Here is a 25,018-nt window from a genome sequence, read left to right on the forward strand (position 1 = left end):
GTCTTCGTGGCTAGTTTTCATTCTATTGGCGGGTCCGCAAAAAAAAGAAAATACAAATAATTTCTTTTATTTCTTTTTATTTTTCAATTTATTTATATACTCTGTGTAACAGAAGGCATTCGAGCTAGGATCAATGGTTGTAACGTGATCCGTTACTGTAACATATGATTTGATTTTCTCGTCGTAAAAGAGGACCATAAGACGATCCCTCCTCTTTGCAGAAGATAACTGAATGGAAAGAAAGGGAGAAGATAATATTAGGCTCGAGAAAGGATGCGATTGTCAATCGTTCTAGCGGAGAAGACGAAAGACAGTCTTGTGGAACGGTATACGGCTTATGCAACATCCAGTTGTGATCGTGGTTCTTCTTTCTTGAGAAAATGTATGAATGGTTACATCATTACAAAAGAAGGCATACTGAGCACCGCCCTGGTTGAACTAACGGTGTGTCGCATTTTCATTGTGTACGCATAAATTATAGATGTGTACCTCAATGAAAATGTTTCACTTCAACCGTTTTCTTTTTTTTTTTTCGCGTAACGTAGACGATGATTCTCAAGTGTTGGCGGCTTCGAAAAATAACGTCCCAGAAGGTCCATTTCGTATTATTGTAGGGAGCAATAAATTTGTTAAAAAAATGTATGGAAATCGGCAAAGAGCACACAGGGTTAAAAGCTTGTGCTGTATAGACTTGTAGCCTACTTTTCTTTTTTTTTTCAAGAAAAAGGGGGAATGACGGCGAAATATCTTCGCCCTTGGTGGGCCCACGCGACGCGGCCTGAGAAATTTCCCAAGTCCGGCATTTTCCATTATGTAGTCTAGTGGTTATTGTACGTGGATGAAACACATGGAACCGATACGGCAGACTTCTTGTATCGTGGTAGAGCGAATTTTATTGGAGTGGTTCACATAAAAATGGACATTTATTATGTCTGTTCTGCGAGTTTTAACCCGCGCTTGCCACATCACATTCCAGGGCATGCCAAGTTTAAAAGAATGGACAAGTTTGCGAGGGCGAGATCACTCTTTAGTTAGTCACAAAAACAGCATGAGCCCACGTCTCGAGTGTCTGGAAAGTTTGTTTTCTTGGCAGGAGGTGTGTGCCACTCTCGAAAATGTGCGAGCAATTGTTTCGCTTTTTCCTTGTGGTCCGAGGTGGGAACAAAAGATGTGCCGGACGTGGTGGGGCCATTAGTCATATGGAAAACAAACCATCGTTCTTTTCTCGCCTTGAATATTCCTAATCAACTGAACAAGATCTCTCTAACCGTATATACGTGCGGCTCTATATCCCTCGTGCACCATTTTCATGGCACAGCAGGGCTTTTGTCCGGCACTCGCCTTCTCTTTTAAACCTTCCTTTTTTTTCCTTGATCATCTTCGTTGTTTGTTTTTTTTTCCTCCTTGTTCTAGTTCTTTTGATTTTAGTTTCTTTTGTCCTCACTTAAACGTCTTTGACCAATGTCCAGGACAATGATGCGACACTTTACTCGCGAGACAACATCCTGTGGAGTGGACCACACCAGTCAACCCCCCCACAAGACATCACCGATTTACAATACCGATACCAGTGGGTTATAGCAAAGACATAAAACTATATCGACTGCAAACCTCTAGAAAAAAAAAGGGGTGGCATTTTGTTCTTCTTCTTCTTTTGGTTGCCCAAGTTAAAAATTGAGAGGTTAAATTTCCTGTGGAGGGAAAAGGAAAGGTGTAGGAGGATGTCCAGTATAGTGTCGTCCATAGAACTTAAATAATATTGATTCTGCGACGGGTGCGCTGCGACTGTTTGCTTTTGTTTCAACGGACAACCCGTGCCCTATACCACTTTGGTAACACGAGCAACGGAAACCCTTTTTCTTTTTGAACTATAGTATTGTTATGATCATTCTTTAAGGTCATTGTCCGGCATCCGCGCAGGCAGCTACCTCTTGTTTGAACTGCAGTAATGCCAGAAAAAACGGGCGACAGACTTCATATTTGCACAGTTGCGAACAGTTTCGCTATTAGTTAAACTGTCCGGCATCATTTTCTACCCACGTGAAAGTTCTTTTTGCGTTGCCTTTTTTCATATAAATGCTTATGTTGAAGTTGCAAAGACATGGGGCGTGATAGGTCGCAAGACTATTGGCAAAACACGGGGCTTGAAGGAAAAAAAAGTGTGAGGTCTCTTTCTTTAAACCCATGTGCAGTATGGGAGGGCCAAAACGGCCATTATTGCGGCAGGAAAATAAAAGGAGTAACGACATTAGTCCTGACGTAGGTGGTGGTCTGTTGACGCTCACACTTTTATCGGCCGTAATGTCTGCGACTCACTTTTGCAACTCTATACCTTCCCCCCACGAAGAGACATTCAAATGACACGGGAGCACTTTGCCACGGGTGTTAAAAGGTCGTTTGGAACCGATGGCCTCCTGCTTAATGGTTCTTCTTAAAAAGAAGATAAATGTATATATTTTTTTTAAAGAGCTATTCGTTCGATCTTTTTTCATTGAATCAGGCTAACACCGCTAAACTGCCAAAACAGCCGAAACGAAGAAAATAGCTCGAGTGATAAAAGGAGTTAAATGGCAAAACAGGGGGAGGGCTTGCCAAATTTCGATCTTTTCAGCCGTTTATGATCAGGTTGTAAGGCAGTAGCATCCAGTGTGTCTACCGGATATGCGATTTTTTTTACCACGCGTTTGACTTTGGACATTCCAACTTGTGCGGACGTTTGGGCACTTAAGCTTTTCGAAAAGGGAAAACATTTGGGAGAAAGTCATGTGCGCTGTATAGCACACGTCCCGAGCCATACGGTATAGCTGTTTAAAATTCATAAGACGGGCGTCAAAGTAGAGCAGAAGGTCAACGATGATTTGCCCTTTCCTTTACTGAATATTTCGTTTGTGTGCGTGTGTGTGGATTGGGAACAGGTTGTTGGCCATGTATAAGAACTCATCAGAGTTTCAAAATAGGCAGAGGTGTTTTGCATCGTCAGGGCGGCACAAACTCTCTATACTTGTTTTGTGTTTTCTTTTTTTCATCTTCTTTTTTTTCCGTGTGTGTGTGTGGGGGGGGGGGGCTATGTCGCTTTTCATTTCGTTGCCGATGGTCACAGTCGATTGACCATTGGTAAACTAACCGGCGGCATTAGGAGCTTTGTAAAGATCAGGCGCCATATGGCTACTGCACGGTGGCTACCGTCGATGCTTTGTAAGAGTTTACGCTGAATTTCAGTGTCACTACCAGCGCATCTTGTACATTTAATTTTTAAAAAGAAAATCTAAATACGTGGAAAGAGAAACTGGTATTTTCCCATAGCACGTCCAAGTTTTTGTATCGCGGATATTTTGGTTGTGACAATACGTGAAGAGGTTTGGCATGATCTTTGTCGGATTTGTTCAAGGTGTATCTTTTTTTGCTTAAACGTATTGTAATTTTCTCACTTTTCCTTGTGCCACTGGTTGTTTTGAATGCATTTTGTAAGACCACTTGAACGTTGAATAGCTGCGATGGACGTATAGCAGCAGAAGTGGAACCACGTCTTGCACATTCAGACAATCCGATAGTCCTTTAAACCAAAACATATCGATCCTGTAGGCAATTTTTAGATGCGATTGAAAGAGCAAAACATATAAGCAAAAGGCTTGGTTAAAGTAATGAAGTTGTGGTTATAAATATACAATGCATCTTTTGATAAGAAACTACAGTCGATCCCAATGCGAGTTTGGTGGTCGTCCATTCACTGTCAGTTTCGCAGCAGTTGATTTCAGCGTTTTCTCCCCGTGATGCCATGGTTCCATTCTTTGGGCGGTTGATCGATGCCCTCCCTTAGAATTCATTCAACTCTCGACACTTAACAAGTATTTTACAGAGATTCAGCTTCTTTATTTTCATTCACGAACGAATGAATGGAAACATCAGGTCAGAATTCCATACACCGACTTTTGAACTCCTGGTGTGTCGCTCTCTCCGGTAGTTTTCTTGTGACATTTAAAATTATTTTGGTTTTTGGAATACATGCACTTTTATTTTCAAAAAAAAAAAAAATAAAATAAATAAATAAATAAAATATTTTCCTTTTTTTTTGGGGGAGAGGGTCGTTCACTGACATATATTTTTATTTTAATTTTTCAAAAATATTTTTCTCTTCTGTGAGACCGAGAAAAAGCCCGTTACCTGGCTGCATGTTGAATTCGTGATGAGTTTTATGATCAATCTGGGAAAAAATTCCAGAGGAAATTCCATACTGATACCAAAGGGGTTTGAATTTTCAATAAAGCAGTGTCACAACAAACAACAAGCCTTTGAAATTTAACTATGTGGAATTAAAAAAAATATATATTCTATATGCTAACTCGCCCTTTCTTTAACTGGTTGAACAGTAAAGGGCGAAACAGTATAGGGGAATTTCCAGAAATAGAATAGCTATCTTTCGGATGCAGCGATGACGGAACTCGAGGCATTATTAGCGCACGCGCATCGTTAGGCCTCCCGCCGCTGACAGGTGGTCGTTACTCGCGCAGGCGTCGGCAAATTGACGAAGGACCCGTATCTATTATGGATGACAGTTTCCTTATATGAACGTTCACGCAAACCGGTAGTCACTTTTCATTCGCTGCTTTAAATAAAGCAGCTGGTGGAGGAGAACATGTGCAACAACATCTTCATTCTTATGGTCTTGAGACGTGACACGGATCATGTGTTTTTTCCTACATTGTCTCCTCTTATACCTGTTTTCCTTTTCTTTCTTTTTTAAAATGAATTTTTGAATTGAGTTGTGTATATAGCTTTTGGGTCACCAGGTGATTCAATTAGCTACCTTTCTTTCAATTTATGTTGTTGTCTTGGGGCTAATTATGGAATGCCATTAAAAAGGATTTTCTTCGAATTTTATTTACACTTGGTTTACGTTTTGTGTGAATGTAACTCCGTTAACATTGCGTGAGACATTAATGTCCCTATTTCGGCTCACGCCTTAACTATTTATTGACTCTTATTTTGACACTTATTGCACCGTTCCTAGCAGCCAACGTGTTAAACTAGTAGTTCAGGGAAATTTACGTTAAAGTGGAATGCACACACGGATGCCCTATGGGCACGAATACATTATCAAGCCAGATTGCACTGGAGATTGTTTTTCATCCAGGATCATTTTTCACCCACATGGAAAATGACAAGCACTCTGCAAAAATATACGTATTTTATCCTTGTTTTCCTAACAAAAAGATGATGGCTTACATTGATTGCACGCAATCACAGAAACCCATCGTTTCGAGCAGCCACATTCAATTAGTTTTTTGTTTGTTTTTTTCTTTCCTACATCGATTGAGCAAAAGTGTCTATTTTACTTGGGTTTACATGGAATTAGCACGAAATTATGCACCTCTTTCGCTAATGCCACCCTTTCGTACAGGATAATTAGACCGATTATTTCACAGTAAACTTGTATTCCCGACGCATAATTGTAGCTGATGGCAACACCTGCACGCACCTTTACGTACAAACCCATGTGTATGATGCAACTTGTATGAAAATGGAGGGGGCAGGTGCGCTTCACATCCAAGAAAAGTGGCTGCGAACGTACGTGTGTATTGTTTTTGTTGTTTTTTATTGCCTTATTTATTGTCCCCGTAGCTGCTGGTGTTGACCTCGTCAGTTTTCTTCCAACTCTTTCGAACTTAAAAAAAAAAAAACAGCTGCCGATCGTCTTATACAATCCGAACGCTGGCTGACCGATCGTCTAGCCAATGTCTATGTGGTGTTTTGAGAATCATTTACTTTATTGAAATAGGCAAATGAATGAGCTCGCGCCCCCACGTATAGCATCTAGGGTTGTTTGTGAAATGCCACACTATTTTTATCGAAATCTTTGAAAAACATCGCTAAAAAGGAGGGTTAGACCATATAGCCGAGTCCGATCAGGGAAACCGATCTGTTTGTCATTTATCCCTGCTCTGGCTGCTTTACAGGGAAAGAGACTCGGATTTGTTTGTCTGCTTATTCCATGTATATCCATAGGCAGATGGTCAGTAACTGGAGATACTTGAAGCTCACAAAACTATTGTCCGTGCCTTTTATTTAACGAACACAAATGGTCTTTTTTTTTTTTTGCCCTTATTGTCCACTTAGGAATGAGCTCACAAAAGACGAGTGAGATGAAACTGTATTTTAGAAAAAAAAAAGGTGCTTTATATGCACTTGCAAGTGTCTCTCTATATTAGAGCATCGACCATTCTGATTGGCATCCAATGTATAAGGATCGAACAGAGCACGTGCAAATCGAGTGCATGGGTCAGCTATAAGTACAACGTATAATAATAGAGAGAGGAGAAAGTATAGAAGACAAGAATATGGAACGCGACCACCAAAAGAGTACATGCTACCGCTGGGATCATCTTTTCTCCAATAGTCACTTCATTATGTGAACAATTAAAGGGGCCACCTATTGCTCGCTTTTATACATGAAATTCATATGTGCGAGTACTGTATTTTTAGAACTTTCATTCATTCGCCTACCAGTTGGAAAGTCTGATTCATGGAGAATGGTATCACACTGCTCCAAACAAACAGTTTTAGAAAAACCAATTCATGTCTAGAGTGCGCTCGTCATGTCTCCTTTTTTTCTTCTTCTATGCTTGTATACCATCCACACACACACAAAAGTCAAAGGTAGAAAAACGGAGGTCACATTCACCTGAGGTGAACTTATTTTTTTTAAGGGAACGAGGGGGAGGTTGAATTTGTGGGGCTTAAAAAAGAGAGGGTGATCAATTTTTTTGTTGGAACTATTATGCACATTAAACGTTTGATTTCCAATAGAAAGTTCAGACCACAAAGTATAACAGATGCTACTTTATTCAGTTCAATGGTACGTGTATCTCGTCACAATTGAATGATATTCGATACGAACACTCATCTTTGTGCTTGAAAGCATTAAAGAAACGTGACCTTGCAGAGCAAATGATCCGAACGTCTCAAAAGGAAGATGGGCCGTATTTTTGCTATTCGTTTTTGTCTCAAATGATCCGTTTGTTGTGCGTTTTGTTGGTATTTTTCGAAAACTCTTGTGTGTTAAACAACAGTAGGTCCTAACACAGTACGAGGGGGGGCAGGTCCGACTAATCGACGAAGAATATGTATTTCTCTTTTTTAAGCGTCAGGCGAGCTTTAGCCAACAACCACCCAAGACCATTGACCATCTGTCTTGCCACCTTATGGCAAAACCGGTGCTATGGCTTCTACAGCCTACGCATTTTGCCGCCGGTCAATGCTTAATTGGCCGTGACTGAGCACGCGGCTTGCGCTGATCTCAAATGATGGAAGAATCGGCGCTCATTCACGTGTGCGGATGTCTAAAGGTTGCGATCCGAGTTCCATTGTAACCGTTTTTTTTTTCTGAAACAATTTTGAAAAACACTTTGGTTTAATTCTGTCCTCCTGTCCTTGCTTTATTGTTCGACAGTGATGTTCGGCTGTGCCAAACTCCAGGAGCAACAGGTTTTAGTCTTTTTGTATTTGTTTGATGAAGAATTGTTACAACAGGCTCGTCATTTTAGAGCGTTCAAATGTTTTTGGTGCGTTTTGTCATGTCCGTAAAGTATATAGCCGGCTCGAACACGTGACAAATGCAGTTTTACAAGTGTCACTCCTCTGTTTGCTTTCGCTTTCGGTTCATAACTTTTACCTTTTGCGGTGGGTCGACTCAATAATGCCGACACTGAGAACGCAGTTTTTTTAAAAACCATTAGCGAAATAAGGCATATACGTTTAAAGAGGGCTTTCCATACGTCCCCTGTTCCCACTTTCCCCTCTGAAAACGAGATGCGTACACGACCGACTTAAACCAACTGAACGGTTCATTTTGTTTCACTTTCTTTGGTTTGAGAAAACCCAGCAGTCTATTAGGTTAACAAGACTAGTCCAAATAAGGTGCAGATAATTTTCCCTCCAAAAAAAAATACGAAGAGGCTTGTCAACTTGTCCAAGATACATAAACGGACCATTAGTGCCATGGAAAGCTGTTTGTGCCACTCTAATACACGTAGACTAAAAGGCGAAACAAAAAATGTAACACGAAAATAACAACAATTCTTTTTTTACATAAAATCAAATTTTAAAGAATCCGATGTAGTAAAACATTTAAGTTCCCGAATTTTTCCTACCGTATTTCATTACGAATGTTGGTTACGTGGTTCTTACTTCTATGTCTGTTTTGTATCTCCTTTATGGATTCACGCATTTAGGTGCGAGGCAGGGGAGGGGGGCGCTAGAAGTCCCATATACATCTATTAGTTCATGCAATACCATTAAATTACGTGAACACATTTTGACGATTAATGTTTCATTCCACAATTATGAGGACTGTAATATTGTTTCACTAATGACTATAGCCAAGCCGTTTTATTGATAACCAAACAAGACTCTAAGCCCACGCTTGTTGTGGTTTGTGTTTATTTGAAAACAATTTATTATATGTTTTGGTGTTGATTTAGTTTTAGTGTTTTTCCGGGTTTGAATGTTTTTTCTATATTTGGATGCAGTTAAACGATTTCTACAGACTGTGTAAGACACTTGAATGCGCACGCCTAACACAAAAACAAGTTGTTTTTAGTATACTAAATGAAATGTTAGAAAAGTAAAGATAACTTACTTTAGCAGTCAACGAGGCAAACTAAAGTCCTAATAACAGGAGCTTTGAAAATGTTGGTTAAATTTCGCCAATAACAAATAACCAAAACCACATGCAACATTCCACTGTGCTCCCCATGAGGACCCGACTAGGAGATTGGAGACTGTGAAAAGCGATACATACATAAGTGGTCGTGTTGTTTTTTAAACATGACTAATGGCATTTACCACAATGTCTTCGGCAGGACTCTTATCGTTCCAGGAAAGGGGAAACAAAAGCAGCAAAAAAAAAATTCAACAGTTTGGGTGACAAACCTCCTCGGCGGGAGATGGTGTCCCCCAGGTGCTTTTAGTAGGTCAAACTTCGTTTTCCTTCTGCGAAACTGTTCGATACCCAAACAGGATCGCCATAGGAAGGCGAACCTGAAATGTAATCATTTATTTTTCCCTCTGAATGTCAGGAACAAATCTGTTTTTGGGCTACAATTTTCAGATTTAGAACACCGTTTAAATTTAAGCAAATTATGACTTGCTTTAAGTCTATGGTATGATGACCATTTCACACGAACCTTTTGATACTGTGGATGTCCTTTGTATGGCACACTATTCCTTGCGTCATTCTCAAGTGCGGTAGTTAAAGATTTGTCATAAACACGGTAAGAGACTCGTTTGTTAGAAAAAAAAACTAAATGGGATAAAAGAGGAAAGTATCGAGTTACGTCGGCTACCTTTCACTCGTCTATACAACTTAGCGAGCTCTTCAGAAGAAAACTGATGGAAAACGAGAGTACAGAAGGCCCTCGGTGCGGCAGCCACTTTGACACTTGGGCAAGATGACGATGACACAATCTTCTCTGGCGTTTTTTTAAATAATGCTGCTGTTTGCCGCAAATAATAGACTAGAGCCCTGTTTCGCTTTTTTTTCTCTCCCCTCCACTCACTTCACAATCACAAAAAGTCCTTTTTTTTTGACAAAAATTCTTCTCCGCAATTTTTGACCAAAAAAATATACGGTAACTCGAAGTTTTTGGGAGTATAGCATCTATTGAAATAGAAAATGAGAAAAATGACATGGAATTCACACAGTTTGGTGGGCAAGAAATAAAAAAAAGATAGCGGGGGGACTAAGAAAGACTCTAGTCATCCATCTCGATACAAGAATAACTGCAGTCCGATTTGCTCACATATAGAAATCAATGCGCAATGCATGACTTGCAAAGGACCAAGTATATCAAAGACGCATCATTCCCATCCAGATCAAAACTATATTAAACACGTTTGGAAGGAATTGATGGTCTCGATTGCTGCATTTGCTTTCAGAAAACTCGGATAAATTTGAATGAAAAAAGCCAAATGTAATATTAGATGACAGGTCATTTTCCCCTTGGGCTAGAATTAAACATCTCTGATTTTAAAACAAATTTATTTGGGGAAGCAAAAAGCCATTAATGGAATGCCCTAGAACTCTGACGTATGGGCGGAATTGCGCGAGAGGAATTTTATTTCATGTTTTCATTTTATATTGCAATAGAATGAACGATTAGCCACGGTATAAAATTCGAGTGCGGATTGGTGTGGGCGTTTCTTTTTCTCTAAAATAAAAATATAACCATATTTATTACAAGGACATACTTAACTAAAATGCCTTTCCGCGACACTTCATTAACCACAATTTTGTTTAACTGTTTCAGGTGGACCCAGTCCCAGATGATTTTGCGAATAATTTACGAATGCTACGCGACAATCATAACGGAATCATAAGGTATTGTGAAATTCAATTTTATTCTATGTCGTTTGCGAGTTATTCGGTCAGCGAATGATGTTAATTCCTCTCCCGTGCGATCAAATCATTGGACTGTTACATTCTCAGCCGCTCTGTGAATATTTTCACCATTTTTTTTTATGTATATATTTTAAAACGAAATTCGCCACTTGGTTGCAAAGGGAACTCGCAGTTCATCAGAGCGATTCAGAAAGAGACGCCACGTTGACAGGTCAAAAGAAGAAGAAAACGGTCCAATTCTTTTGCTTCTGCACACACTGGATGCGAAATTCAGCCCCTCGGTGTATTTGAATAGCGAGAGGCTGTTACAAGAAGGGGACAGAGCAAATATGTCTATAACTTGCTGATCCTATGTGACGGGAAAAAGAAAAGTGTACGGAATATTTCGACAACAATTGCGTCACAAAATTTGAATGAAGGGCTGGCACGTCAAGTCGACGTCGTTTCACAATTTTTGGGTCTACTGTTTGAACAAAAGATTAGCCGTTACACGCCACTGTCGCACGATAGGCATTGATTGTTATCCACGTCTTTCGGAAGTTCTTTTCTAATATTCTTTTTTTTTTCTATCGCCATTGTCGTAACTGATGGGTTGCTCTGTTGCCTTGCACACACAATTGTGTCATCGAAAGCGCGTAAGAAATCAAGAAATTGTTTTGTAGGCAAGCAATAACGATCCTCTTTCAGCTTACCTGAAAAGAAATGGCATTTTTCTTGACGAATGGGAGAGGGGTGTTACCCAACTAACTTCCTGCGCTTTTAATGTCGGCCTGGGCAAAGTTACAAATTCGTTTGATATTATTTGTTGAATAACTTTGCTCTTTTTCCATTTCTTTGACGACCTATTGATTTTCTCGCTATATATCTTGCGCTGATGGTCGACTGTGTCGAGCCGCTGTGATAAATCTGCGGTGGCAGTTTGCACTGCAACATGTCAACGAAACAGAATAGGCCATTGCTCTTGAAGTATCATGTTGCCGAAGACTTTAAAGTAACCTTTTTTTCTTCTTCTTTGAAAAAAATTGCCAACATTGACAGACAGGCTGTGTCACAGTCAATACGGTCACTCTTCAAAAGGCATACAATAGAATCGGAAATAATAAGAGGAAGGAACCCGACGAAATTGCAGGAAGTTGTTAGTGCGCTGGACAGTCGGACGGCCGTGTCTGTTGACCCTCTCTTAGATTTTTGAACTTGTAACTTTGGTGCTTTTCAATCGCTTTGCCATAAATAAAGAAATGGTTCAGATAAAACGAGAATGGGGTATAGTAGGCGGAGGGGTGGACGACATCTAAAAGTAGGGAGGGAACGGCAGCAGTGGGACTTGGCGGGACGATGAACGATTCTCTCTGTTCGGGCATCCGGAAGGCAAATTGAAAATCGGCTTTCCTTTTGCACTTTAAGTATCCAATCATACAAAACTCTTAAGGAAGGAAGTAAAAAAAATAAATAACGACGTCCCAGATAAAATCTGGTACGTCGCGTGTCATGGCTTTTAATATTTTTTATAGGACTTGTATTAGATATGGGGATTTTTAAATTTATTGTACAAGGCAATCCAATTGATCGGCGTTTCTGGTAAAAGAGTGCCCTCACTGTACGACTGAAAATAACTGTTGAAAAGGGGTACAATGATCAAGAGGAAGTAGGCCTAGTCTTTTACAATAGGTATCCGTGTCGATCGCGTTCGAGCTATGGAAAGGAAGGAAAAAAAAGACGGACTTCTTTGCCCATTCACGGCTCATCGAGTCTATTCTTGGATGGCAATCCTTTCACTTTCTCTAGTGCAAGGTTACTATATGTCACCACTGTATGTATGTCCTTCCTGTAATTCTTCATATTCGATTCTATTCTCTTCCTTTGATCATCAGCAGATCCCCCCCTTTTTTTTTATTGTTGAGAAAACGCCGTCTTCGATGCGATGCGTCAAATTTTATTTCATGGATATTAAATCCTCGTTATCCTACGGAGCTACCGGAAACATAATTTTTGATGACAGTGGGCTTTTATGTCTAATTGTCGATTGAGAAAATAGAGCCATGCACCATACGGTAACCATTTTTCTTTCGTTGAAAAGGTCGTGAGAGTTTTCTCCGTAGACGTGCGCTCCTTATAAGCCGGAAAATTTATCGACGGTATGCAACCTAACCCATTCTTTCACCTATAGCGTCTCATGTTTCGTTGTCGGTTGTGAGTTTCTTTTTTTTTTAAACAAGCGGCTTCGTGGGTGATCCATATCTCCTTCCCTCAATGAAAACGAGTAGAAGAAATAGTTGAGAATCATATCGAGTCATTTCCATTGCTTGCTACTTTAACCTATCGATAGCCTGCATTTTTCCCTGTGTCCATCTGAGGGGGGAAAAAAGAATCAAAACTGAACTCGGTCGCCATCTGCCTTCCGTTTTGGCTTTACCTGACGTAGCCAACCCAACTATTTTCAAATGGGTTCATTCTGAACGTTGTGTGAATGGGATTCGTTTTGTTATTTTCTTATTCAACAAGTGTTGCAGATGCAAGGCTCGTAATCCGCGATTACACGCGAGCCAATTATTGCAAATGTTTCTACTTCTTTTCGTGCGGATGATTGTGTGAACCACTACGTTTAAACAGGTTTAGCAAGTTCAACTGCTTCTTACGTCGGTTGAGTTACAGAATTTAAATAAACCGTAGACATCTGATACCACCCGGGTTTGTTACCATTATCAAATTACTAGTTGATTTGATGATGCGTTTCAAATTCAGTCGTTCTAGCTAGACACAAGCTTTTTCTCATGCTACACAGATGGCAGTACTAGTTTTGTTCCCGGCGCCAAATATTTTCTTTCTGACGCATTCCCGCTTCCCTTGTACCGCTTTTTGAACGACTTTAGGTAAAAGTCCTTGCAGCCAACCTTCAAAATGCTCCTGAAATTTCGTGTCATCAACAATTGGCTTCCTCTCATCGACCTACATTGTCGGATTAGCTGTCCTAGGAAATCCCGCTTGCTTAAGGTTTCAATTGCATATTACAGCTATCACTGCATTCAGCATAACATTTACGACTATGTCGTTAAAAAATATATATATATTTGCTGTGTGACACCGTTTGAATTTAAGGGAATACATTAATAGGACAGTGGTCAGCGTTTCGGAAAAATGCGCCAACGTTGTAATTGCCTGCTTTCATTCACATGCGACTTGATAGGGATTCGAAAAGGTTCAGTTTGAATCCTACGTTTATTACGCAATAAGGGCTAAGCGTGTTTTACTTTTTTCGGTGCAAGAGAAATTTGTAATGCATCATTAATTTGCGCGAAAGTTAAATTTCAATATTCATTTTCCGTGCGCACGCTTCCTTTCGCATTATAACGAGCCGCTGGAAAACTAATCTACGGTCCGTCGTCTGGGGACCATTGTCTAATGGTAAGTTATTTGGCTGTCTGCGTGCCGCAACAATTGGGATGCTGCAATCAACAACAATATTGATGTACACTGTTAAGAGCGCCATCCCTTTTTAATTGCGTTCGTGACACTATATTTGCGTACTTTTAATTAGAATCTGAGCCCTACCCGAATGGGGCTCGTAAATTTGCTCCGAAAACCATTTTGACGCTGGAAACGAACGTGAAATAGCACTAGACATTCCCCAGACACCGCCCTGTACGTTCAGAAGCTCTTCAATTATTCTGCTCGTTGTGTAATGAGATGTAAATAGCTGTTAAGATGATGCCTCTTCCCAGTCTGCCAGTTGGCCAACGCGTAAAGTTGATGAGAATTATTTTTTTTATCTTTCTTTCGTTATTCACAATAGCTACGCATCTTAGAAAGTTCCCAGTTAAAGTTAAACGCGAGGCTGGCCGGGGCTGCACTTTCGAAAATTCGACTCCGGAGGTAGCACGATGCCAGACCGTTTTGGCCTTCACGATTTGGCGACGAGTCGTGTAGTGAGAATGGCCTTTAAATATACGTATCCAAACACCATTTATTGAAGGTTTTGATGGCATGCTTTAATGCCCAATATTTATTTTCAATGTTTTGGAACCCCCCTTTGAGTTTTCCCCCATTCGTCCTTTCGAAAATGACGTCCCATTGTTCGGTGAATAACGAGGCGTGTGGGATTTTCAACAGGGGAGAATCTTTCTCATTAAAGAACTTGACGAATACTCTTCGGCAACATAAATATTCATTGGCCATCGGATCTGGCCCTTCTTCGAATGTGTGCCCCGTCAGACACACAGTGGAAAATATTGTTCAAATATTTTTTTTTTTTTGAGGGGATTTCATTCATCCCGACCAAAAAAGGTTTTGGTCTATTTGTCAATCAATTGAAGCGTTGCGTTATATACGTTAACGTTCTGCTTTTATTCGAGCGTTCCTTTCAATACGTTTCTGGCTATTTAGATATATATATATATATACATTCTCAATGTGAAATCAATTCTTGTTAAGCTCACTAGCCCAGCAAAATAACCTTCAATTTAAACCAGAACGGAAGGAAGGTTTTTTTCGTTTTTATTGTACAACCATGCTGTTTTTTCCTCCTCTTATAACTCGATGTAGAAGATATATCCAAAAAGAATCGCTTACGCACAACATATGGCTAAAGGATAGAAGTTAAAAAGCCAGCATGATTTTGCTACTATATGGAGCTCGTAATACATGTATGAAATCGAATATATAAACCATACAAAACGATGGTCATGAATCGTTTCGGCCCGAATGAACGTGAAAGTTATTGTTGCGTTTCGTCCTCGATTCGGGATTTGGATCAAATGATTCAAAGCCTGACTTTTTCATAATAATGTTTAGAAGAGTTTTCCCTGTAAATAAAAAAAAACGTTACTCTCTTGAGAGAAGGTCGAATCAAAAGTGGCGAAGATCCTCCAGTACCACGAACCGGCAGCTACGTCATCGAGGTCAAGAGCGCGTGCATCTCTCCGAGCGCCTACCATCTGTGTATATTGTATGCCAGCAGAGTTTGTTTGTTATTTCACCAATACAAGGACAACGGCAAGTCAAACTTATCAGGCAGGGGTTCAGTTGGAAATCGAAATCACGACGCTGTGTGGTAACTGGGGTCATCGTGGCGGCAGGGCACGAAACAAACAGCAACACTCCCGTGGCCAGCGTTCATTTGCGTTTCTGACTTGGTAAATGAGTTTCAACTTCTTTGCCCTTGGGAGAGGAAGGAAAAGGTTCATTTCGATGATCATAGGCAAATGGGGACCTCCTACCACTGTATACACGACGAAAACAAAAGACTTGATTTACTGGATGGTCGGCAACAGGGTTCAATCTCATACAACGTGAGCTAGCGGCGTGCGCTTTGTTTCTGACTTTTGCATTTTTATTTTTTAATTTATTTTTTTTTTTCCTCTTTCCTTTCAGAATTTACTGTGAATTGTTTCATCCATACGGATGGGGTGGGATGACACCTATCCAGAAAAATTGGGCAACATCCAAGTCTCTTCACGCTAACCAACGCTGACGTTTTGGTCTCTAAAACGATCACATATCTCAACAACTCTACTCCCACACGCATAAACAGCAATATCTATTTTATGCGTGCGCACGCATTTACCTTTTTTTTTTTTTACGACAAGGGGAGGATGCGTTTATTTTTCTTTATTTTCGATGTCTGTGTATATCGTTTGTGATGGGCAGGCATATCCCAATATTCTAATCAAAGACGAACCCAAGCTATTGCTCAGTTTTTTCGTTGAAGGCCAACTATTATTTGGAAAGCTGAATTTCTTCCATCTTGTGTGCAGTCTATGCAAGGAAGAAACCTAGACATAGAAGTGGCAAGAAAGATAGATGCACAGAGAAAGCTCCCACGGTGTTTTCCCCTTTTTTTATTATTATTATTTTCCGTGCTATTGTTGTTATTCTTCCTGCCGATTATGTCAAAAAAGCTTAATTGGGCTATAAGTTTGTTGTTGTCGAAACAAACTACAAAAACGAGTTTCCGAGTTTAAAAAATTGCTGTATGTAATAAAGTATAGTACGGGAGAAAGCCACACAGCCGAGTCTATTCTAATGGAAAACGACAAGAAAAAGAACGAAAAATTTCCAAAATAGGATATATTTGTGTGGTTTACGAGTTTTTTTTTTTTCTTTTTCCCCTGTCAAATTAACCAGCTGTTAAAGGACTTTAATTTGTTTTGTTTTTTTTTCTCATTTTTCTTTACCATACATTTTGGTGTAATCAGGTCCTTTTTCTCTGTTCAACTGGGAGACAGCCGCAGCTAAAAGAAAAAAGAAAGGAACTGGAAGGAATTACGAGTTTAGTCGTAACCGATCTCCAATAATCAGTTGCTAGTGTATTTCTGTAATTGCTTTCTATGTAGAAAGTAACTATACGCGCCTCGTTTCGATTCACTTCAACGAACTGCGTTCATTTTTCTTTTCTTTGTTGTGTGTGGCTATACGCGTTTGTTCTTCCCCACCCTTAAACGGAAAATAGGAGGAAAAAAAAGAACGAAGAAAATGAAAAAAAGAGATTTGAAAAGTACACACACGTGTAGACACAAGGAAACGATGGAATGGAATCGATTGCGTCACGACAGCCCCAATGCAACCATATCCAAGGGCGACGATTTCCAGGGAAATTTAAGCTGAGAGGCAGGGGACGGAAAGGTTGAGATGCAATTGATCAATGTCACCAAATGCAGCAGCCATAATGTTGGAGTGCATTCTATACTATACAGTTAGTAAACGAGGTGGGCACCCATTTTCAAATGTTCCAAACTTCAGTTTCTATTTACCGTGTTTCAGGAATTCGTGGGTGCAGGTGAACGACTTTCATTTAGTTCCACTTTCAAAGTGGAATTAAATGGGAAAATTCTTTTTCCTTTTTTTTACTGTGTTTGTGCTAACAATATCAAACAGACGCTTTATTAGAAAGCCGATCTGTGACATTCCATGGTGGATTACATGTAGTGCCTCACTTTCCATGAAATATTTCTCCTGTGTACCAACTCGTTTTTTTCCCCTCCTCTCTCACCAGAAACTTCCGCTATTCTTTTTTAGCGACTCCATTTTTCACGTTTGAAAACCACAAGAGAAAAAGGTTTTTTTTTGAGTACGTGCCTCGTAACGAATTGTTGCAATAGAAGTCGAAGGAGAAAAAAATAAAAAATGGAGCGATTGGAGCCTTTTACACTTTGGTTTATCGTAATACACGATGCCTTTTGGCTGGATGAGAATGTCAAAAATGTTTCGTAAGTGGCTCGAGTGAATCAGCATTATTTAGGATCGTTCCCAACTGGGCTGACTTTTGTAATCTAAGAAGCCTTTCTTCTTTTTTTTCCCAGCGCAAGTTAACTCTACCCTTTCGTTTGCCTTATCTCTTGTAACCTTTTGGCCTTTTTTTCTTTTCATTCACTCAGTTATTATACGTTTTCTTGTCTAAACCTTTCTCTGCGACCCCGTGAACAATTCAATCAGAGACTGGCATTTAGACAGTAATGAAAGACGTAAAAACGGTAGACCCGGCGTATATAGAAATGTCGGCACGAAGCCAAATTTGTTTCACTACACCTGCCCGTGTGAATTGAGGAATTAAGACAACAAAAGTTGACCATATAAAAACATCGTCTGTTTCTTTTTTGTTTTGTAACCCCCTTTTTCTTATTTTACACTTAAGTTGTCATCTTTTCGATCGTTGCTGTTCTTTACTATGCGCTCAACGTTCTTGTTGAAAGTTTTGTTATGTTCCATTCGTGACTACCGCATTTCTAGTCATTTCGCTGTTGCTGTTTTTGTTTTTCCACTCGCCAACGGGATGACCGTGCGCGAAATGCTTTAGCACGTCAACGGTGTGGTCGAAATTGCGTACACCGACTGAGTCGAGAACGCTCCACAATTCCCTTGAAGCGTGACGGTGAGGAATCTTAAATTAGAAACCCACTTGCTTAACACAGAACGCATAAAACGATTTCTATTGGGAGGGGAGGGTGGCTCAAAGCGAAGGCTGTATCCACCAACAGACGTGCAGTACATGTTGGATGTATAGGAAAACATAAAATGAGGCAGGCCCTGGTCGTAGTAATGGAGTTGCGTTCGCGAGAAATGACACAGCCGTCGAAGCAAAAACAGCAGGTTGTCCTACGAGAGCTCGTCAATAAATCATCTTTTGTGTCTGTCGTCCAAGAAAGGTGGACAAAATAGCGACGTAATTCCATGTTATAAACTTTCTGGATGTGTGAGTTGCAAACCTTTGAATCCGTTTCATAGTTGTTGTTCCCCTATCCGTAACAGCTAACGTTATTTAAATAGCTTTTTGGGCATTTTCTTATCGCAGCCTTTGTGTCCCCCATTTTTTAAAGGCATTTTTGATACTTTTTTTTTCTTTTATTCAAACTTATGGCATTTTTGTGGCTAATGTCCCAGAAAGCCAGCAGCGCTCAAACGGCAAGAAAAAAAATAATAAAAGAAAGGGAATATGAACAGATATACAACCGCAAAGACTATACGTACATGCATTAAAAAAGAAAAGACCAACTGGTCTTTCCGTTTCGTATCGGACCCATTGTTGGTGCAATTCGCTCTAATGAAGAGCTACGACTCTTTCGCGGAGAGCCACTCTTTTCTGTCACTCTTGATAACGAAGAAAAATGAAGACGAAAGGGGAGCCAGAGGCCCAGTTTTCACATCAAAACGTGTGTCGTCGCAAACAAAGGAAAAGCATGCGGCGCTGTGTATAGCGTCGACAACGAACAAGAAAAAGAAAAATTCAATAGTCAAAAATCCCGAATGTCTTCGTGAAAGCGAAAATTCTATCGCATCGAGTGATATTGATCGCTCGGCCGTTTACTTTGCCTTCAGCCGTTGACTTGGCAAGACGTAAAAATAGAAATAGACAGCATAAAAGGAATAACGTATGTCTACAGTAGACATATGAATATATGCAGAGATTTTACGAAAACCCGGTCGGGAGAAGAAGAAGAAGAAGAAGAAAAACATTTTATAAAAATATTATTTAGGAATGCACAATGTATAGCAAACGGGAGGGAGACGCTTGCGGCGCGCTGCTTTCACTCGGAGCGGAACCATAGCGCGTGAACGCAGCATCATATGGCCAACAACCAGAAACAGGCAAGACACGCGAAGTTAAAAAAAAGGGGGGGAGGGAGGAATAAAAGAAACAAAACTTCCCGCTGAGAGGTTTGCTGGCCTGAGAAATGTTACGTCATCAGTTTGGCCGTTTTCGGATCTCCTCGCTTTTTCTATATCGAATGAGCTCTTCTCAAAGCGTGTTTTATTTTCGCTTCTTAGTCGACGTCGTTTCCTCCATGCCATCGTTTTCCGAAATCAAAGAAATCATTACTTATACCTACACGAACCCGCGACGACGGCGACAAAAGAATCGCTTTTTTTTTCTTTTCTTGCCGTGAGAAAAAGGACGGCCTGTCAGTAGAAGGCCGCCAAAGTTGGAACGGAAAAAATAAAATGCCAAAGAGAATAAAAATGATATGGCTTTAATATAACACGCTAAAGCAGATACATAAAAAAAAAAAAGGGGGGGGGATCGTTCTTTGATTGTTGTATTCGTTCCCTGGTCTCTCACGTCGACAGAACTGCATACACATTTTTTGCAGTTTTTACTTTTTAACGTTCTTTCCTTCTCTCTTTTTTTTTGTTTTTTTCTTCCCGCGCTCCCCATTTCAACTTATACGATCTTCAACTTGTTTTTCTTTTGGTTTCCGTCTCCGGTCGGGACGCTGTCACACACACGTTCACATAATCCGATGGCGGTGTTTTGCAGTCACGACACACATAAGCCGCCATATGCCGAGTAGAAAGAGAACAAGAGCCGGCTGCTTTCCTGCTGCTGTCCTCGCTAATGGACGACCGCTCGGTTATTTGAACAATGCGGGCTGTGTTCTTAAGCATCTCTTTTTGGGGCGAAAAAAAAATGAAATAATAAGCGAAACATTCAGATGAAAGCAAAGGCTGATATATCCCTTATTTGGATTGCCGTGGGTGCCATCTTGCGTACCTAGCCTTCTCCCCTGCTCACCTGTCACAGCTGCACGGTGTGTCACATGAGGCAGGAATAAAAACGTGCCACCTTTTGTTTTGTTTGTGTGTGAGGAAACAGAATGGTTCTATTCGAAGCAAAAACGTAAATTGAAAGGGAATATACAGTTGTTATTTTCGTGCGATGCGGAGTTTCATTTAGCCAGACACTCCTTTTGGGTTCTAACGACTGGGCGACTATAACTTAACAAAAGAAGTGAAGCAAGAAAAAGAGCCTGCCGAAATAAAAAGAAAACGGAAAGGAAGCGATTTTTTTCAATTATGAAACCCTTTTTGTTTGGTTTGTTTGGTTTGTTTCGTCGAATGCGCTCTTATAGTGGTACGTGTGCCGTGTTGTGGTGGCTCTAGGAACTTGCGGGCTGTTTTCTTCCGCTCGTCTGTACACGTCTTCCTAACGCCCAACCTCTTTCACGCCCACTCACGGGCACTTGTTTCCTTTCTTTCGGGGTTGAGTATCCTGTTGCGCCAAAACGTGGGAAGTCAAAGAGGAAACACACTAACGTTCATGTAGGCCCTATGAGAGACATGCGGTACTTAACAGTAGATACACCCCGGAGTCAAAGCGTGCATAATACACGGAACCCGCGATTTCCTAACACCCGCGCCGCGTTTTTCTTCCTCGGTACTGGGAAAAAGAAAAGCAGCTTTTGACGATCATCTTCGCTAGCTCTCTCTCTCTATTTTCTCCTCTTACTATTTTCGAAGTTTATTTTTGTCCTGTTTTTGTTCTCTTTTTTTTTTTTCGTTCTGCTTGACTCTTGTATTTTTGACAACTCACCCACTCTATTTCAATTGAACGTCACATTGCAATAAATAAAAATAAAAATTGAACGTATAGCGCTGGCGTGTCACGAAGGCCGACTGCGCCACTGCTGTTGGATAAACCGGATGATGAACGGCTTGGGGTTGTTGTTGTTAAATCGTCGGTCGTAATTCTCGATTCAGTGCCTTTGATTTCAGGATAGCCGGGCTCTTTTTCTTGTCTGTGGTCAATGCAGTAGCTGGACAGGGGAACGCAGTACTAGTTTCTTTTGCGACGTCTTGGACAGAGAAGAAGACTAATGGAACTTGGGGCAACGAACGTAGTGGCCCTTCTTTCGCCGGGTGTATACTTGTTTGTTGGATTTGAAAGGAAGACAGAGACAGAGGAGGACTTGCACACAAGAAGGCGAAAAGAAAAAAAAAGAAGCAGAAAAGAAATGAGGAAATATGAAAGGAAGAAAAAGAGACAGGTAAAAGAGAGACAGGTAAGAAAGAAAGAGTAGTCTCTTTTTTTGTGTGTGACAAGGCAAAGAAAAGAAAAACTGAGATATGTCCGTGCATGAACGGTATTAACCAACGCACCGCGATGCATTACATATATACAAGTCTGCGTTTGGGACTAAAGGCTCAGTCTCGAGTGGAGATTGGTCGTGTGCAGACGGGCGGTGCCGTAGAGTGTGTAACATACCGTTGAGCTTTCTTTATTTTTTCCCGTAAATAAAATAAAAAGGGGCAGTTGTTGTTTTTTCCCTCGTGTTGTTCCGGATGTTCTCTTGCGATGGATAGGTCGCACATGTCGACCGATAACGAAGAAGTTTCATCATCATCCGCCATGCCGGATTCGGCTAAAAGCGGAAATAAGACGAACGCGTTTAAACCTGGCCGGAAATTCGGATTGACTGGCCAGCGACAAAATCATCAGCAACAGGTCTTTGTGAATAGTTTCACTAGTGGTGGCAGCACCGCCGATGGACGCCGGATGTCTGTACGTGAAGAACAGCGCAACAGCTGGATGTATTCCCTGTCTGAGCAAGAGATGGAGGACAAGTACAACGCCATTTGTTTGGCTATCCGCACTGAGAATCTGACTCTGGGTCAGAGATTGGAGCACCAGCACGCAGAACGTGATCTGGTCGAAAACAATTTGAGCCAAGAAGTTCGCGTGCTCCATTCGCTGTTTGTCGTAAGTCTTTGCGGAGGGTAGTATTTAAATTGAAGGGAGACGTAGTGTTAGGGCAGTCTACCCTTCCACCGTCTTTTGTGACGGACGTTACGTCAGGCAAAAACGACAGAAGCACGAATGTACAGTAACAATAAACGTATAACTGTCGAGCGACTTCCTGCCCGCAATGTCTTTTGCAATTTCATGTCAGCACGTCCTAACGATTAAAATTCACGTTGCGAGAGGTGTGTGTATATATAGGCACAAAACAGACCGCTTTTGAAACAAAAATAGAGCAATCAAGTGCTAACGTCATTTCGTGTGCTTTATAGGATAAACTTGAATTACCTGGCCTGTTCTTGAACAGTGCGCTCTATTATTCTTTGACTTGGCTGCTCTCTTGCCATTCTTTATCTTTTCTTTTGTCCCTCGGAAATAATCGTTTTGCTTGAAATTCAGGTCGCTTTATATACCATTTCGTGTTTTGTTTGTTTCGTTTAGTTTTCTTTTCCAGTTCAGCAATTATTTCACTTGTATAGTCAAATGGCAATCAAGATTTGAACAGTTTGGATTTCCCTCGCGTGTAACGTAGCCACACAAAAAAGTTGAGTTTAGTCTCGTCAATGAGAGATTCTAATTTGAGATGCGGCTTAAGGGTTGCTAGATGAAAGCCAGTTAGGGATTTTTGTTGTTTCTTTTGTTAGGAACGAACGTAAACGCTGCAACGTGACCGGTCCTTATTTCTCTTCTTTAAAGATGTTGTTATGAAAAAAAAAAATAAAATAGTCATAACAGATGCAGGCTCTTTGGCTACGAGATGGCACTGATGATCTATGCTGTTTTTCTTTTGCTGTTTACGATGGCCGTCTCGTCGGATGAAAGACGGTGAAGCAAGAAGTGGCCCGCACCAGCCAGGCCGGCCCTTATCGCGACGGTTTGAGTAGTGGCGCTTGGAACGAGATTTTCATCAAAGTGGCCAATCAGCTAGACGCCGTGCACAGCTCGGCAACGAGAATCAGCTCGTCGGCTGAATCGTTAGGCGCCGTTGAATACGAGGCTCGTTTGAGCGCAGCCGTTCAAGTCCTTATCCTTTACGTCGATCACATCAAAGTACGGACATAACATAGTCATCTCCGATTTTCTAATGCTCATTAAAAACATATTCTTTTACTCGTAAACAAATGAAGCGCAAATGGGAAAAGGAACATCACGAACTGGAGGAAACGAAACGGATCCTGAAGGAAAGTGGGGTAAACGTTGCCCAGTGTTTGGCTAATCTACCCGATCGACTGGGAGCTGGGGCCAATCAACAACCTAGCGTACCCGTCAGCAAAAGACGGGCCAGTTTCCCTGCGGCCCCTTTTCGCCGTATTTCACTCAAACCTCCCCCGCTGGTCATCGGTAATACTCGACGGTCGACAACGCTGTCGGACCCATCAGCCAATAACGACTGTGTGTCGGCTACCGTACCGATCGCTGAAGAACGGGAAGACGCAACCGAGTCCGACCACCCGCCACTTTCGGCGTCTTCCATCAAAACGGGCGACCATTGTCATCAGGAGGCTGGTAAAACGACCCTTACTCCGTCTCAGTCGCCAGCTCATCTGCCGTCCACGCAATCAGCGCTAGCCACACCATCGGCCTCTACCGCAAATAGCGCAAATGTTCCGTCTGCTTCTGGCGTGTCACTCACGATTCGAAGAAGGGGGTAATTATTATTTGCTAGTTTTTTTGTTTGTTTTTTTTTAAGTCGGTCGAGTTTGATGGATGCCTGTGGAACAGGCTACCAATCGTAGAAGCAGCCGGGCAATCTTTAGGTGTGATGAGTTTGATGACGAGTTTCTTGCACAAAAGGGTCGGCGGCTTGAAGAGCCACAGTTGGAGTAGCGGCCATACCACCAGTGGATTGCTGGATCGTCGAGAGTCGGCTGAATCTTCTGGACGTCTGGCGGGAGTCGGAGCTAAAATAAGCTGGTTCTACAAAGCCGGACATTGGACCCGTCTTCAACTGAAACAATGGCGCAAGACTGCCGTTACGTACACCTCGTCTTACGCCGAGCAGTGGACTTCTTTGCGACAAAAGAGGCTGCAGCTATTGCGTTACAGCGCATCCGCTTGCTTCCTTCTGGCTGCATTGGTGTCGATTGTCGTTACTTTTGTTCCGTCTTCGGGTAGCCCGTCGCCTTACAACGCGACAGTCATGCCCGGCCATCGAACGGGCCGTTGAAACCTTGCATTTTGAGCTTAACCCGTTTCTTTTGTTGTTGTTGTGGCGTTTGACAAGAAAGCCAAGGAGGAATTTTGATGCTGCTTTAATTGTGAATCCCCCCTCCCCTTCTGAAGCCAGAAGTTTTGCGAGCTTTTTATATTATCTTAACGTCTAATGGAATGGGCGATAAATTGGCCCGGCCAAGCGTGTGTGTATTGTGTTAATGTCTATGATTAAGTTGAAAGTAGCAAAAAGCGGAGAGCAGAAGGAGGGAACTTCTATTGCTTGCAACAAAAAAAGTTCTCTTAAAATGCCTGACCTATTTGGTATAATGCTGGAGGAGGCGAGACCGGCCGTCTGAAGGAGGCAGTTCTACGGTTGCTGATAGCCGTAGCTTCTGTAATTCCAATAACGGCCATACGCAGTGACGTCGCTGAAATGCTATTCACAGCTTTTCTTTTGCTTT

The 25,018-nt window shown here is 41.3% G+C and overlaps 1 protein-coding gene and 1 long non-coding RNA gene across 2 annotated transcripts in view; both read left to right on the forward strand.

The window, feature by feature from the left end:
* Window positions 1-16,429, forward strand: part of LOC116919101 — a 66,726-nt gene extending 50,297 nt beyond the window's left edge. The window contains exons 4-5 of the long non-coding RNA XR_004391776.2: window positions 10,305-10,375; window positions 15,764-16,429. This is a non-coding gene — a long non-coding RNA (uncharacterized LOC116919101). The remainder of the gene's footprint in view (window positions 1-10,304; window positions 10,376-15,763) is intronic.
* A 5,369-nt stretch (window positions 16,430-21,798) lies between these two features.
* On the forward strand, window positions 21,799-24,757 carry LOC116919085 (inositol 1,4,5-triphosphate receptor associated 2). Its single transcript, XM_032924964.2, has 4 exons — window positions 21,799-22,364; window positions 23,226-23,453; window positions 23,531-24,051; window positions 24,198-24,757. Exons 1-4 carry the CDS (start codon window positions 21,960-21,962, stop codon window positions 24,568-24,570), a joined length of 1,527 nt encoding a protein of 508 aa, XP_032780855.2. The 5' UTR covers window positions 21,799-21,959; the 3' UTR covers window positions 24,571-24,757.
* Window positions 24,758-25,018: the final 261 nt, after the last annotated feature.

Source organism: Daphnia magna, linkage group LG3 (assembly GCF_020631705.1).
Source record: "Daphnia magna isolate NIES linkage group LG3, ASM2063170v1.1, whole genome shotgun sequence".
In the NCBI taxonomy this organism is placed as follows: Eukaryota; Metazoa; Arthropoda; class Branchiopoda; order Diplostraca; family Daphniidae; genus Daphnia; species Daphnia magna.

Bases quoted from the DNA above. Each gene is read 5' to 3' on its own strand.
- LOC116919085 (XM_032924964.2), top strand. From the start codon at position 21,960: ATGGATAGGTCGCACATGTCGACCGATAACGAAGAAGTTTCATCATCA. The intron at 22,365-23,225 runs GTAAGTCTTTGC...GTCGGATGAAAG, and splicing joins TGCTCCATTCGCTGTTTGTC to ACGGTGAAGCAAGAAGTGGC. The intron at 24,052-24,197 runs GTAATTATTATT...CTTGCACAAAAG, and splicing joins CTCACGATTCGAAGAAGGGG to GGTCGGCGGCTTGAAGAGCC.